This window comes from Sceloporus undulatus, chromosome 1 (genome assembly GCF_019175285.1).
Source record: "Sceloporus undulatus isolate JIND9_A2432 ecotype Alabama chromosome 1, SceUnd_v1.1, whole genome shotgun sequence".
Taxonomy (NCBI): Eukaryota; Metazoa; Chordata; class Lepidosauria; order Squamata; family Phrynosomatidae; genus Sceloporus; species Sceloporus undulatus.
In genome coordinates this window covers 237,970,360-237,986,414 of record NC_056522.1, presented here as the reverse complement: position 1 = coordinate 237,986,414, position 16,055 = coordinate 237,970,360, and the positions used below count along the sequence as shown (strand labels likewise).

General features: G+C 40.0%; 1 protein-coding gene across 1 annotated transcript in view; it reads left to right on the top strand.

Annotated features, from left to right (window-relative positions):
- Positions 1-16,055, top strand: part of KALRN (kalirin RhoGEF kinase) — a 695,315-nt gene that overhangs the window by 514,595 nt on the left and 164,665 nt on the right. Inside the window, 6 exon segments of the mRNA XM_042446189.1 lie at positions 2,360-2,542; positions 5,482-5,600; positions 8,497-8,563; positions 9,299-9,408; positions 12,244-12,313; positions 14,058-14,147. Of these exon segments, the coding sequence (XP_042302123.1) occupies positions 2,360-2,542; positions 5,482-5,600; positions 8,497-8,563; positions 9,299-9,408; positions 12,244-12,313; positions 14,058-14,147 (639 nt within the window).

Here is a 16,055-nt window from a genome sequence, read left to right as displayed (position 1 = left end):
TATGAATATATGGATGGATAATTCCACATGAATGGTACTGTTAGAGTCTGCTTAAACTGATTCTTTTCAAAAATTGCTCCAACAGCAAACCATTCTGTAAAATGTTACCTGTAGAAAAGTGGCAGTGTGTTTCAGTGGGAAAATTCTGGTTTGTAAGTGAGGTGCTTTTTTTTTTTTTTACCATCTCCAATTTAGCTTATGGCCAACAGCTAGAGCAATATAGACATGTACTTAGTAAACTTCATTCTAGTCAAAAGTATTGTCACTTGCACAATACAGGGTACCTGACTTTTACTTGTCCACCATGACTGCCAAGGTCCCACTAAAGCTGCTTCTGTGAATTGGAAAAAGCCTCTAGAACTGTATAGGATATAGCTTGGAGTGATCTAGTGGGTAGAGGTTAATCAGGGAAAATAGAAGCTACAGTGTGTAGTTATAAAACCTTTCCTCTAGATGTATCAGGGATGGTTTGTTTTATTTTTGTTTTCTGCTCTAATCTAAAATGTTTTTGAATTTGTACATTCCCACTCTGACATTGACCAGGATCCCTATGAATACTTAAGCTGTTAATGTGTTTTTAGCTTTATAAAGTTATTCTTGTTGTTTTAATTCTTTTAAATTAGGTTACTTTTATTGTGCAGGTGTCAAGAACTGCTTTTTCTCCTCAGAGATCAGTAAACAAGTCTTCTATATTGCAAACAGTAAAACTTTATTTCAGGGGAAAAAATCTAAATGAATTGGCATAATATTAACAATTGGCATAATATTAACACCCCAAAAGTTTGCAGGCTTCATCTTACTTTATATATTAATTAAAACATATCAACTCTCTCTACCATATTAGCCTAATTCATCAACACACACACCCTTACCATCTAGACCCCATCTCTAATATCTGTTTCCTGCAAGCAGACACTGAGAAAATTCCTTCCCAAGACATCTGTATGTTCCTGCATACAACATCCCTTTGAACCACCACCAATTATTTACATTAGTATTTTATTAATTTGTATGCTGCCTTTCTTCCAGAAGGGACCCAAGGTGTCTCACAAATAAAAACATCTTTAAAAAATTACAATAAAATTATAATTGTCAAGATAATCGAAAAACAGTATCATATAGGCAAAGTATAAAAAAGTACTACCATCATTCTCATTATATCACAATGTACTCTTCAGATTCATATATTTCTTGTGTATATCTAAAACACTATAACACCTGACTGAACATAGCAATAATAATAGCAAGTCCATTTCTATACCACTTATCAGTGTACTAGCATTCGATTTAAGTGGTTTACAATGTGTACGCCAATTGCCCCCAACAAGCTGGATACTCATTTTACCAACCTGTGAAAAGATGGAAGGCTGAATGGACCTTGGAGCCCTGTCTGGGATCACATTCACAACTTTGTGGCTGCAGTACTGGCCCTGCCGCCACCAGGGCTCCTTATAACATGCTCATACATAACAACAATACCCATCTTATGACAGAATATACCAGATTCTGACAGCAGTACCCTGTGCAATCATGCTGGCCACATGATCGCAGAGTAGTCTCTGACAACGCTGGCTCTTTGGCTTAGTAACAGAGATGAGTACCACCCCCTATGGTTGGACACAACTTGACAACCTTGTCAACGGGGAGTACCTTTACCTATTTTTACTTATAACTATTTAAACAAACAGACAGGTTGGGTTTCACTGTTTTAACAGGATTGGCACCCCTCATTACTCCTGCAGTGCCCCCCACCTTTTAAACCAGTTCCAGAGGAATTCCCGTGGTAGGATGTGTGAAGGGCTGTAGGAGGGTGGGGCATCTCAGATTCTAGTAGAAGCAACAAAATCATGCCTAAGTACCAAATTGGACCCAGTATCTGAGAGATAATGTGCAAATTCAGAAGTATTATAGTTAATAAGATGGGAGAGAAATTCCATCACACCTATACAGTGCGCCCACATCATAAGCTGGCATGCCTTATGCAACTTCCAGCATATGCTGGAAGTTGCGCTGGAAGAAGTGGTCCTGTGACCTGGAAAGTGTAACGGGGTGCGCGCCTATGGTGCGTGCGTGCTGGTGCGCTGCTGTGCTGCCGCACCGCTGCGAGCACAAGCCCCATTAGCTTTAATGGGGCTCGAACATAGGTAAAATTTCCCTTACTGAGGGGGGGAGGCAGAACGGATCCCCCGCGTAAGGGAAGGGACCACTGTATTATGTTTCTAATGAAGTCTGGAAAGTTTTAAACACTAAAAGTTTTAGTAGTATTTTAGAAGAATATGATGTCCATATTGCAACTTTGTAAACTGAAACTGAACAGAATATTTATGGTGTGATAACTGAGAAACTGTCTTTTGAGCAGCAAACCAAGGAGAAAGTGAAGCTTCTCATTCAGCTGGCCGATAGCTTTGTAGAGAAAGGACATACTCATGCCACTGAAATCAGGAAGTGGGTTACCACTGTTGACAAACGCTATCGAGACTTTTCAATGCGGATGGGGAAATACCGTTACTCTTTGGAAAAAGCTCTTGGAATCAATACAGAGGTACTGTAAGTCACATGTTTTACTGACATTCCTTAAAATGACTTATAGAAGAATTGAAACTGTGTAGCAGATATGATAGTACTTTCTCTAAACAAGAAGATAGAGCTGAAACTTCACAGGGTTCTTTGTGAAAAAAGTTATTTCATTCATTCATCCACCTAGAGTGCATATATTGTAGAAATAATGCAGCTTGACATGACTAAGGCTGGTACAGACAGGCCCTGAAGGATGCCTTCGTCACGTGTGAAGGGCACCCCGCCCACACACCCCTCGCCCCTCACACATGATAAGGGCGTCCTCGCTGCATGGCACCGAATAGATGGCATGTGTAGCAATGATGTCACTACTGCACGGCCTCCAGATGGAGCTGCGCAGCAGCGATGTGCTCACGCCACCACCAGCACTTTGCGATGGCACAAAAAGGAGCCACTTTTCAGTGAACCTTTCTTCCTCATGTAGCCATGTCGTGCAATTTGGTTGCTGCAGCGTGGCTATGTGCAAACGAGAGGTGGCTGCCAGCCACCTCTTTCTGGCGGTCTGTACCCTGCCTATGTTCTGTAGCTCCCTGCTATGAAATCTAAGGATTTGTAGTTTTTTAGGGTCTTAGCCTTCTCTGACAAAAAGGTTCTGGGGCCTCACAAAATTACAAATCCGAGTATTCTGTAGGATGGTTCCATGGAAGTTAAAGTGGTGTCAAACTGCATTATTTCTGCACTGCTGATGCAACCCAGAGTGTTCTCAAAATTACTGTCAGATATAAATCACCATAAAATTCACTTGGGATCCATACAGGTCAGAAAAATGGCTTTGATGCCAACTTCCACAAGAAGAATTTCTCCCCAGAATATACTTCCTTTGCTTCCCCTTCCAGTTGCAGGCCCTCGTCCACAGTGGATGAGGAATTTTTTGAAACAAGAACAAAGAATTGAACAGTGGCACTGAATGCTGCAGTAGAATCCCTCCAAGATTACCTGATATATTTTTCTGGTTAATTTCTCTTTTAGTTCCCTTCTGCTTTATTTCTGTTATTGAAATGCAAGGTATGATGTTTTCAATAGGGCTCAAGTATACCTGATACTTCCCTCATGCAAGAGAATCTGGAATGGATCCCCCATGTAAGGGAAGGGCCCACTGTACTGTAGTTTGAGGAATGCTTGTTGTAATTCTTTGAGTTTGGCATCCCTTCTTGTGGGTCTGAGCAGATGCGATCAGAGGGCTTGACTGTAAACTATAGACCTGGTGGTGTGTTGAGGGTGGAAACTGGAAGCATGTAAGTACGTGTAGTGGTCCATGGATTTGTGATATATTGTGGTGCTTAGATGTCCATTTTGTAGCTATACTGTGGTATCTAGAAAGTGAACTTGTTCTGTAGATAGTTCCAGGCTGAGGTTGATGGTGGGATGGAAGTTGTTCAAACTCTGGTGAAATATATTGAGTGAGTCTTCTCCATGAGTCCAAATTATGAAGATATCATCAATGTACCTCAGGTAGAGGAGCGATTTCTGGGTGCAGGAGTTAAGGAAGTGTTGTTCTAGGCTGACCATGAAGATATTGGCATATGGTGGTTCCATGTGCATGCCCATGGCAGTGCCATTAACTTGAATGTATACATTGTCACCAAAAGTGAAGTAATTGTGTGTGAGTACAAAGTGGCAGTCCTTGGTGGCTAGGTCTGGTAAGGTCTGATGTTCCTGATAGCTTGTATTCTTTGTGTGGGATGTTTGTCTACAGGGATTCCGCATCCATAGTGGCTAAGATGGTGTTTCCTGGAAGGTTGTGGATGGATTGTATCTTCTGTAGGAAGTTCGTGATGTCTTTCACATAGCTGGGAGTGTTGGTGGCATATGGTTTAAGGATATTGTCCATATATGGTTTAAGGATATTTTCCTGTATGTAGGCAGATCTATCCATGATGACTGCTGCTCCTCCTTTGTCAGCCTCATTGATGACAATATTAGGATTGTTCTTGAGACTGTGTATGCCATCTTGTTCCTTGCAACTGAGATTCCATAGTAAATTGTGTCTCTTGTTGATTTTTTCTGTGTGGGCACGGCAGTGGAAGCATTCTATACAGAGTCTAGTTCCATGCACCAGCCATCAGGAGGAATGCATGTGCAGTTTTTTTTCCCCTGAGTCTCAGATACATTACTATAATTTCTACATTTATGTTGAGGAGACAGGGGTAATGCTTGTGTATTGTTCTCCTCACTGGTGTCATAGTCCTTGAAGTATTCTTTGAGGCGTACCAAAAACATCTGAGGAAGTAGACTGAAGTCTACAAAAGCACATGCTGCCAACTTCTTTCTTTCAGTTAGTCTCAAAAGTGCTACAAGATCTCTCTACATACTGTGACATTAGGTGACCCAGAGTTACCACAAGGAAGGCCATGCCCTTCTTGAAGGGAGCGTCACTGGTCTTGGAAAGGAGTGTTTGATGGATAGAGGATATCAAATGTGATGGGGGGAGAGGACTGACACTACACAACCATCTCCCCTTTCCCGCAGCAAAATAGATATGTTCTTTGGTAATCATTAATGACTGTGTGGATTATTGTTTTTGTGGGCTTTCAACTTGTTTCCCATTTATGACACCCCTGAGGTGAACCTATCACAGGGTTTTATTAGCAAGATTTGTTCAGAGAGGCTGTGCCTTTGCCTTCCTTTAAGGTTGAGACTATGACTTGCCCAAGGTCACCCAGTGGGTTTCCATGGTTCAACAGGAATTTGAACCCTGGTCTCTAGTGTCATAGTCCAGTGCTCAAACCACTACACCAAGCTGGCTCTCAACTATATAGATGCAGTTGTAGTTGTTCCTTTTTCCTCTATAATACTCACTAACTCTCCTTCTCCCCCCCCCACACACACACTTTCACTTTGTAATACATTGACTTGTACCAGGTGTAGGAATGTGATTAAAACTCAAGTCACACTTTTTTTTAGGATAACAAGGACCTAGAGTTGGACATCATCCCAGCAAGTCTGTCAGATCGTGAAGTGAAGCTACGGGATGCCAATCATGAAGCTAATGAAGAAAAAAGGAAGTCAGCCAGAAAGAAAGAGTAAGTGATGAGAAATGGGTGTCTCAGTAAATATTACATGAATGGGAAACAGCAGTAGGTTCACTCAGAAACTTGGCAAGCTCAGCCACTTGTGAGGAGAGTGGGATGTCCTGCTCTGTACATTTGTGTTGAATGCAGTATGGGAAGCAGAGAGAAAATTAGATGTTTATATTGCACTGATTACAAGAGTCTGGGGTGAATTGGGATATAGTTGTATTCTTGCATATTATTGTCTTTTAAAGTGCTTGAAAAAAGATATTTGATAACACAGGAGACTCAGTGAAACCTTGTCTTTAGACATAAACATAAACCATGATATCTTATTCTTATTTCTACCTATTTGTCATGGAAGGAATCCTTTCACTTTTTTTTTTTTTTTTACACTGTGACAACTTTCTCGGAGGTACAGCTTTTTGTTAATTCAGAATGATGGACACATTTCACACTGAAATGCAGAAATCTGCATGCAACATACTCCTTACCGCTGCCTGAATCACTGAATGGCTGAACACAATTGTATTGCTGCCCTCAGTGAAATATGAAAAAGCATTATACAGAATCTTCATTATGAGAAAAAGAACTCATGTTCTTTGTGTGTGGATGACTAAATGTTCATTTGTTGTATTTATCAAGATAAAAACTCTGTTTATATAGCCCCAGTAAGATTAACAACATTTTCATTTATTCTTCGTTCCAGAAATGTTACAGTTTATGGAATTATGCAACTATTATGCAAATTACATAGTCATGCTGAGATAGCTACAATATAAAGTTTCAGATGTAAACTAACTTTGATTCTAAATAGGTTCCCATAACACAGAAGAAAATATAAAATATCAGAGACTGGAACTAGTGCAGGCTGAGGAAGGAAAAATATTAGGAATTATTTATGTAGTACTAGTATCTGGCATTGATAACACTACAAGTATTTATCTTATTTTTAAATATCCTATTTTTCTTTATTCTTTACTTGCTTATGTAATTATTGTTGCACCTTCTGTACAAGAGTTGAAGGCAAATTACATAATCATAGAATCATAGAATAGAGTTAGAAGAAACCACAAGGGCCATCCAGTCCAACCCTCTGTCATGCTGGAACTCACAATCAAAGCATCCCCAACAGATGACCATCCAGCCTCAGTTAAAAGACCTCCAAAGAAGCAGACTCCACCACTGTCCAAAGGAGTGTGTTCCACTGTTGAACAGTTCCTACTGTCAGGAAGTTCCGCCTAATATTTAGGTGGAATCTCTTTTCCTGCAGCTTGCATCCATTGTTCCAGGTCCTATTCTCTGGAGCAGCAGAAAACAAGTTTGCTCCATCCTCAATGTGACACCCCTTCAAATACTTAAACAGGGCTATCACATCACCTCTTAACCATCTCTTCTCCAGGCTATGCATACCCTGCTCCCTTAATCTCTCTTTATAAGGCATTGTTTCCAGACCCTTCACCATTTTAGTCACCCTCCTCTGGACGTGCTCCAGCTTGTCAACATCCTAATCCTTTCTCCTGTTTTGTCCTCATCATAACCCTGTTAAGTAAGTTACACTGAGAGACAGTAAACAGTGTGAGCTTCACAGCTGACTTGAAATTTGCATTTCCATTTCCACCATCCCAATCCAGTACTGATCGGTACATCACCTAGCTAGCACTTAAATTCCTTTTTCATCCCTTACAGCAGGGTGGTCACACTTACTTTTTGTTGAGTGAATTTGACCCTATATGTTCCTTCTGTCATCTTGACATCCCTTAAGAACAACACTTTTATAAATTGGAAATGTGATGATGTGTAATGAAACAACTAAGTAAATTGTAGTTCCTTCTTTCATCTAAAAATGGTCAGGTTGCATAGAAAGATAAACGCTGTAGAAGCTTGCTTCTGAGGAAACATTGATAAGCTCAGTCTATATAGCATTTAAATCTGTTTCTTCCTTTCTTAGTGTAGTTTGACATTGCTTTAATTGTCATGGCTCCATCCTATTGGATCATGGGATTTGTAGTTTGTTGTGACACCAGAACTCTTTGACAGAGAAGGCGAATTGCTGTGGAATGGGGAGGGAGGTGGACAAACACAACTGACACCCAGTTGGCAGAAAAAGGCTACAACTTTATTGAATACAGCAGGTAAGTGTAGAGGGTTGGCCCAAAAAGCATAAGGTCTGGATCTACCATCCACCAACCCGTGTTGGTTGATGAAACGAACTGCCTGGTCATGGCTGCACCATCCTGGCCTCCTGGCCAATCAGTACCACTTCCGCTCCCTTGGTAGCCTGGGAATTGGAATCCTACTGGACCAGAAGTGCTGCTGGCTGGCTGAAGCTGCCGCGTGGCTGCCGGGGCCCGAGCCACCTCACGCGGAGCCTAGAGGCCCAAGCCACCTCATGCAGGGACCACCAGGAAAAGCCACCTGGCTTCCTCCGTAGCAACCAGACCAGACCAGTAAGTCAGGCGGCCATAGCATTGAGCCATGGCAGATAAAGCTATGTCAAACTGTATTAATTCTGCAATGTAGATGCAGCTTAAATCAAGCTGGGTTGCATCCCTCTGCTCAGTTGTGTCCCTCTGCTCACATAAATCTCTGTGCAGAAGTTTTTGTTGGAAGGAGTGGGGGAAGCAATTTTCAACAATTCCCCCTTTCTTCTGTAGCATGCTTCATTATCCTTATGGTGTTCCTGAAGGTCCTTCAGCCCTCCGGAGAAGGTTTTGAAGAGTACACAGGGCTGCAAACAGAACGGAGAAAAAAGGCAAAAATTCCACTCTCCCTTTGCAGAAGCCTCTGTTGAATCAAAGAGCTTCCTTTTAAATAAAGGGACATCACTGCATATAATATTCTCTCTTTATGTTTGTGAGTGAGTGTTATAATAAAAACCTTTATTCAAAAACATTTTTCCTTCTAGATTCATCATGGCTGAACTGCTTCAGACTGAGAAGGCCTATGTCAGGGATTTGCACGAATGTTTAGAGGTATGTTGCAAGGCAAGCAAGGTGACTTCTGGATGCTTATATAAAATCCCACAAATTTGAAAACTTTAATTTTTTTAGACTCTTCCAAGATCTATTTGTGATATAATGATCAAATTTGTTGGGGGTACCAAATGCTTGAAAGAGAGCTCTGATATGGAATCCAGGTAGTTTTCCTAAACTATGGCAGGGTGTTTAAGAATTTAGGCTTTTCAAGATGCCACAGCAGATGGCATGCATTGAGATTCATAGTTCTCTGCAGACTGCTGTCATTTCTTTCCAGATGAGATGGAAGGTTTATGCTATTTGCTTATCAACAGTCTGTATATGTGCAAGCTTCTTATTTTCTAAATAAGTGGACTGGTGTGGAATGTGAGTGCAGTTGATGTTTTCAAAACTGACAGATTGCGTTTTCTATCAGTATACAGTGCTGGTGCGAATAAGTGACAGGGGCAAAATTAACAGTCAGACTGGATCTCAGAAAAGGGTTTGTATGCATAGCACAAAAACAAATGGACCTTTACCTCAAAACTGTCTGTAGTTTGCCTCAACTGTTGACACTTTTGTGTCAGCTGAATTAGCTGCAATCTTTTTTTTAAAAAAAAGTTTTCTGGATTATTAGTTTTGAAAGCTTAGAACCACACATTATCTCACCAATTATACACTTCTAACAAAAAAAGCTCTATTATTCTGTTGTGTACTTCTTTTCTGTGTTTAAGAACTGCTGTTGTATTCTAGACCTATCTTTGGGAAATGACAAGTGGAGTGGAAGAGATACCACCAGGGATTCTTAACAAAGAGCACATAATATTTGGCAATATCCAGGAGATCTACGACTTTCATAATAAGTATGTATTCTTAATTGCTTAAAGAAAGGTTCCCTCATAGGAAGAGATCTTGCTGTTTTAGGCCATATAACATGTGCCCAAATCAGTCTCTAACCTATGTTTTGCCCATTTTTTTCTGGGCTCAACTCAAGGTGTTGGTTTTAACCTTTAAAGCCCTAAACAGCATGGAGGTGACTGTCAAAGAAATTACCTGTATTCTCCACACAGTACATTTTTCCAGAGACACCCTGTTATGAGTACCAATGCCTGTGGATAGGGATGCATATCTTTGCTTATTTCCTTCTTGCACACAAAAACAAAGAACTTCAAAAGTTTCCTCCCTGCTGCGTGGAGATTATGAGAGACTTTGTGTATTTCTCAATTCTTTTTGTATTTTTTTGACTTTTTTTAACCAAAAAAATGCCTCCCCCCCCCCCCCCACACACACAGAGAAAATGGTGAAAAAAAACAACTTTTTTTGTACAAAACGTTGGCTTCTGCACACAAACACAAAAAATACAATGCTTTGAGTGCAAGTATTTTTTTCCCTAAAAAAATGCCAAATGCCAAAAAACCCACAAAATCTCATTACAGTGACAAGCTGACTTGTTTGTTTTCAACACTATGTCTTGATGTGTCAAGATACCCTTTCTCATCCAGGGCAAGAAAATAAGAAAGTATTATTTAAATTGATATAGTGGAGGCCCACCTGATGGGAAGGCAGAAAAGGCTTTTTCCTCTGCTGTTCTCATCAGACTGGGGAAGCTACTCCACTCAGATTTACATTCAGTTCCCACTTTACTGCTTTTAGGAAGAGTATGAAGGCACATCTTTTCCTAGAGGCCTTTCAAAGAGCTTTATTGATTAATGTGGTTATTTTAAATGCTTGGTGTCATGTGATCATTTGAATGGTTTTATTGTCTAATCTGTTTTAAAATTCTTAATATCTTTTTAATGAACATTAGCTGCCTTGATCACTATTTATTTAATGGACAGGCAGGATACAAATGAAACCAAATTAAACCAAATTAAGTAAAATAAAATAAAATAGAGTAATAATTGTTTCATTGAGTTTCCCTGGAAATATTTGGCATGATACCTGATGCATGATGGAAGTACCTATTTATGATTATGATTACGCCTGATTATGATATGGGTGGTATTTCAAACATGCACAAGCATGCATGTGGTGATTTATACTGTGCTTCCACTTGTGTCAAGAGTTTCAATATCAGATAGATAGATAGATAGATAGATAGATAGATAGACAGACAGATAGATGCTGATGGTACCAAGCTCTCACTCTCCATTATAACTGATGCCAGTAAATACTGAATCATTGTCTGGATGCAGTAAAGCACTGGATGAGGGTGAATAGATTGAGGCTTAATTCAGACGAGATGTAAGTGCTGTTGGTCAGTAGGAAAACCAATGCAGTACTGGAATCACTCTTCTTCTGAAAGATCAGGTTCATAGTTTAGAGGAGCTTGTGGACCCAACACTCCTCCAGGGAAGCCAAGTTGCTGTGAAGGCCAGGAGTGCCTTTGCCCAGCTTCAGCCAGTGTGCCACCTGCACCCTTTCTTTGGGGAAGCAGATCTGGCCACAGTGTTCGTGCCTCATTTATATTCCCGATTAGACTACTGTAATATGCTCTACATGAGGCTGCCCTTGAAAAGTGTTCAGAAGCTGCAGGTAGTAGGAAATTCAGTAGCCAGAGTAGTGTCAGGTATGCATGTTAGAGAGCATATAACACTGCTTCTGCAGGAACTACACTGGTTTCCAATTTGCTTCTGAGCTCAATTTGTGGTTGTTCATGTTGACCTACAAATTGACCTAGATGATCTGGGGCCAAGAAATCTGAAAGACTACCTCCTCTCCCATTTGAGCCTGCCAGAGGTCTTCAGATGTGGCCCTGTTGCCTGTCTCAACACCTAGTGAAGTTAAGTTGGTAGGTAACAGAGCTTTCTTTGTAATGGTGCTTTGGCTGAAGAACTCTTTACGCAAGAAAGTTAAGCTGGCCCAACTCTTTTAAGCTTCTGGCAGGCAGCCAAAATAGTTCTATTTCATATGGCATTCAGTGTTTGAGACTGTTCTGTTAACTGTTTCGAAACTGGATTCTGTGATTGTTTTTTAGATGGCTTTTAGGAGTTTTAAAAGAGTATTTCAATGTGTTTTTAAAATGTTTTCTATCTTTGTATTGTTTTAATTAGCTTTTATTTGTTCATTGCCTCAGGAGCCCATGAGGGCTGGGAGGCAAATCAGAAATACTTAAAGTAAATAAAATTATATTGACTCCAGTACTATTTAGTGTTAACATGAAATCTAACCCCCACATGAAAGAGAGTAGTATGGGAAAGCATGATAGATATTACAGCTCATATCAAAGAATAATAGTCTTGTGAGAGTGGCACACTGTACAGACAGGATAACCAGAACTCAAATACCTAATCTCAGCCCAATACAGAATGTGGATGGTGCTAAAGCAGAGTGGATGATGCATATCTCCTAAAGCAAAATTCTAAGTGAATGTGGTGGGTGCTGTTCCCTTGAAAAATCTATGGGCATTTCAAGGGAAATTTAAACCATTTTGATAAGATCAATTAAATAGCAGAGAATAGATTTTGCACATCTTTCATATAATTTGATTACAAATTGAAGGTGAATTTGGAGGTCCCTTTTTATTAAATAGAGTTAGGAATGTTTTCCCATATATATGCATCAGTCAGATGTACATTCATCTGATCTCATTGAGACAAACAGGATTCCACAGAGGATCTGAGGATATAAATACTCATTAATATCTCATTATTTGAAAATCTGTAGGCTAACTATCTTCTGTCTCTTTATGTTTTCAGCATTTTTCTGAAAGAGCTAGAAAAATATGAACAACTTCCTGAAGATGTGGGACACTGCTTTGTCACTTGGGTAATAAGGCTTAACATAGTACTGTTTTATTAATTGGCATCAAGCACTTGTAATAGGGACCCAGCAGCTTTGCACCAGCAAAGATAGTGTGGAATGTGAAACTCTTAAATAGTTTATGAAAGATGTGGATCTTTTAGGAGTTTTTTTTTTCTACAGGTGCTAACACCAACCGTATGATAAATCAGTGACTACATCTAGTAACTTGCAACTCATACTTCATCTGGCCTCTGCCCATGGCTGATGCTATTAATGTGCCACAAAGAGTTACAGATACAAAGTGATCCTTTCCAGTCTCTTGTACCTTTCATTATCCAGCTCCCTCTCTTCTGATTCTTCTATCATGTAGAAAACATGTGGCCCTCCAGATATTGTTGAACTGTGATTCCCAGCAACATAACCAATGGTGAAGACTCTTGGGAGTAGCAGTCCAGCAATATTTGGAGAGCCACATAATTTCCATCCCAGATGTAGAAAAGTATGTTGTGAAGTTTTAAAATTCCATATTATTTTCTAATAAATACTTGGTTCTTTAATCAAAGAGCTGCTGTGAACTACTAAGTACAAGTTTTAGACAGGACCAGAATTACATCAGTGTTCAGTACCTTTAGGTATGGATTCTTCTTTGTGGTCTCTGTAACTCACACACATGACTCATTCTGTACCTGCGTAACTATGTTTGGTAACTTCATGAGCCCAGACTGTCGGATTGTGGGATCTTCTGGCTGCATCTGAGATACTTTTGAAGAGGCTGATGGAGGCAGTAAAGTTGCTGACAGGTGAAAGAAAAAGGGTGGTGTATGCATTTCTCTGTAATAATGAAGATGCTAATGAAAGCAACAAAAAGAGAAAAGAATAAAAGGTAAAATGAAATCACCAGAAGCAACTGAAGGAGAGCAGTCATAAGTGAAACACTTTTAGGCTGTATGGATCAAATTCCCTACAGTGTGATGGATGAAAAGTAACTAAGGCCTGATACAGACAGGCCAAATAAAGCTGCTTCGAGTCACTTTGGAGATATGCTGTTTAAATGATACATGCATCCTAAGAGTCCAGAAGCCGCACCAAAGTCACGTTCCCATCCTAAGTACTGGAGTACAGCTTTGGTGCAGCTTCCAGACTCTTAGAACTCATGCATCATTGAAACACCATACCTCCAAAGTGACTCGAAGCAGCTTTATTTTGGCCTGTCTGTATAGGGCCTAAGAAGAGTGGGTGGGAAAGCACTAGTATTAGGTGCAATAGGGAGTGAGCAGGCTTCCCACCAAAAGTACTAACTGACTCTAGAAGTTTCCTAACATGTAGCTGCACAGGTACAGAATGACTCATGTGTGAGTTCACAGATTGAAAACTTGAAGAACCACAGTTATGGGTATGTAATCTGTCCATTTGCATTCAGATGTTTAGCTCCAATGGTTACTTCTGACAACCTAATTGTAGCTGTTGTGCAAGCCATATTTCAGTGGCAAAAAGAGATATTTAGAAAGACATTGAAATGTCATTAGGAACCATGAGTAATATTTTGAAATGCATTTGGAGACACATATTGAGTTATGGGGGGAAGTCATTTACAGAGAAATTTAGCTATTGTTTTCTTACAGTCTTCTCATATTTAGACATATATTATACTTTTCATTGTTCCTTTAATCAGTAATAGTCTTAGAAAGAGAGTCTTATTCTTTGGAAGTGAGAAAGGATATAAGCATCTTGTCACTCCCATCTGCCCACACTTGGTATTTCTTCATAGGCTGATAAATTTCAGATGTATGTTACCTACTGCAAAAACAAGCCTGACTCCAGCCAGCTGATCCTAGAGCATGCAGGAACATTCTTTGATGTAAGTAATTACTCCTCTAACCTGTTAGATTAGATGGTGACTTGTACTGCTATTTTGCTTCTCAACATCTGTCTGTCTGTCCCTCCTCCATCTCTCTCTTGCAATCTCTAACTGTATAGTTTTAAATCTTTTAGTGGAGCTCTCATAGCAATATGGATGGGACTTTTTTCCTTTTAGAAAAGCAGGTGAGCTGGACAGCCATTATAGCAGACTTCTGCACAGCAACTGGGAAAATCAAGGCTGTCGCTATAACTACCTATCATACAATTGTGCCAGATTTTCTCTGTGTTTACTTTTTCAGGTATAAATTGGTAATTTCAATGAAATGGAAATTTGCACACTCTCACATGTGTATAGTTGTGTATAGTTACTTTCCCCTTCCCAACTCAAGATAAATGAGCAAATGAATTCTTTTCAAGAAATGAATGAAAATCACCAAAAATTAGTAATGAGAGCTCTGGCATTAGCTCTTAAAATAAATAATAATAACAACAACAAAACTTACCTTCTCTTGGTATGTGAAGTTTAAATAGATGGATTCCATGTTCATTTTGCTGTCCCTGAAGATTTTAAATCACACCAGGCAAAACAGCTTAGGCTGGCCTGTTGTATCCCTGTTATATAAACTGCTCCCCCCCAGTTTTTGAGACTATAGAACTACTTGGGGAAAAACAGAATATAATTTTGTTTAATGTGTACACATTTGGGAATAAACTTAGATGAGGCATTGGTTCTTCCCTCCTTCATCAAATGACAACCATATTTCAGACTGGAATGGTAAGAAAAGTGTTCACTCCATCATAATCTCTGTGGGTCGTTCTGTGGCTTCACAGCAACTGTCAGAGCTTGCTAGAGTTGAAAAGTGTCTAAGCAAAAGCCCCTCTCCTAGCAGTGTTCACATGATTAGCAATTCCCACCAAAGGTCTCAATGTTTTTCTTTCCTCTACATCTTGTCAGGAATTGCATTTTCTTTTGTCCTGCCATAATATGTGAGAAACTGGTGTGATGGGTTAAACAGTAGAAATTTAATATAATAGCCACTTGGTGATCTCAGATACAGGTGGGGAGATAAGGCAGAGAGGAGCCAGACTTGACACAGCTACAGCATCAGTTAGGGGGTTATTGTGGTTTTTTTTCTTTTTTTTTTTTCCCTTTTTTTCCCCTCCTTCTTTTTTTTTTTTTTTTTGTACTTTGTTCCTTTTCGTTCTCCTTTACCTTTCTTTAAAAGAAAAAAAAGAAAAGGGGTTAGTTTGCCCTTCTGCAGGTCTCACAGTTGCCCGTGCGACCATCAAGCCTTTGTTTAGGCTCTAGATTAACTGCTTCACTGCTGTTCCCATACAATGGTGGAACTAACAGCCATTTCTGATTTATCCACCTTATCTGACTTCAGTGTCCTCACATTTGGCTTCAGGACAGACCAAGACTATTCCTGCATTTATTGAGGGCTGGATTCCCAGCGGCTTGGCTGCCCCAAGCTGGCAGGAAGCTGCCGTGAAGCCACCTAGCCATTTACACAGAGGCAACTTTACGGCACTCTGGCAGTGCGGCATTTAGACACTGCATGCCACAGGAGCACTGCAAAGCTGTGGGGGCAGCAGAAAATACAGCTTTTTCCTGGCTAAAAAAAGGAGCAGCTTTCTGCCACTTTTTTGTGCTGGAAAATAGCTGGATTGGGGCTGCGGCAGATCCAATCTATCATTTTGGGGTTGTCTATTTTGCTCCTATGTCACACAAGACCACTGCCCCATTTATGCTTGGCAGATTTGTAACAAGCCTAATCATGCCAACAAGAGCCATGATAAGTTCAACAATAAAAAGAAAAGGAAAAAAGAGAAGAATGGATAAGGACAGATCAATTCAAACCATCCTTATTCCTCATTGTGTTAGGTGACCCAAATGTCCCAACAA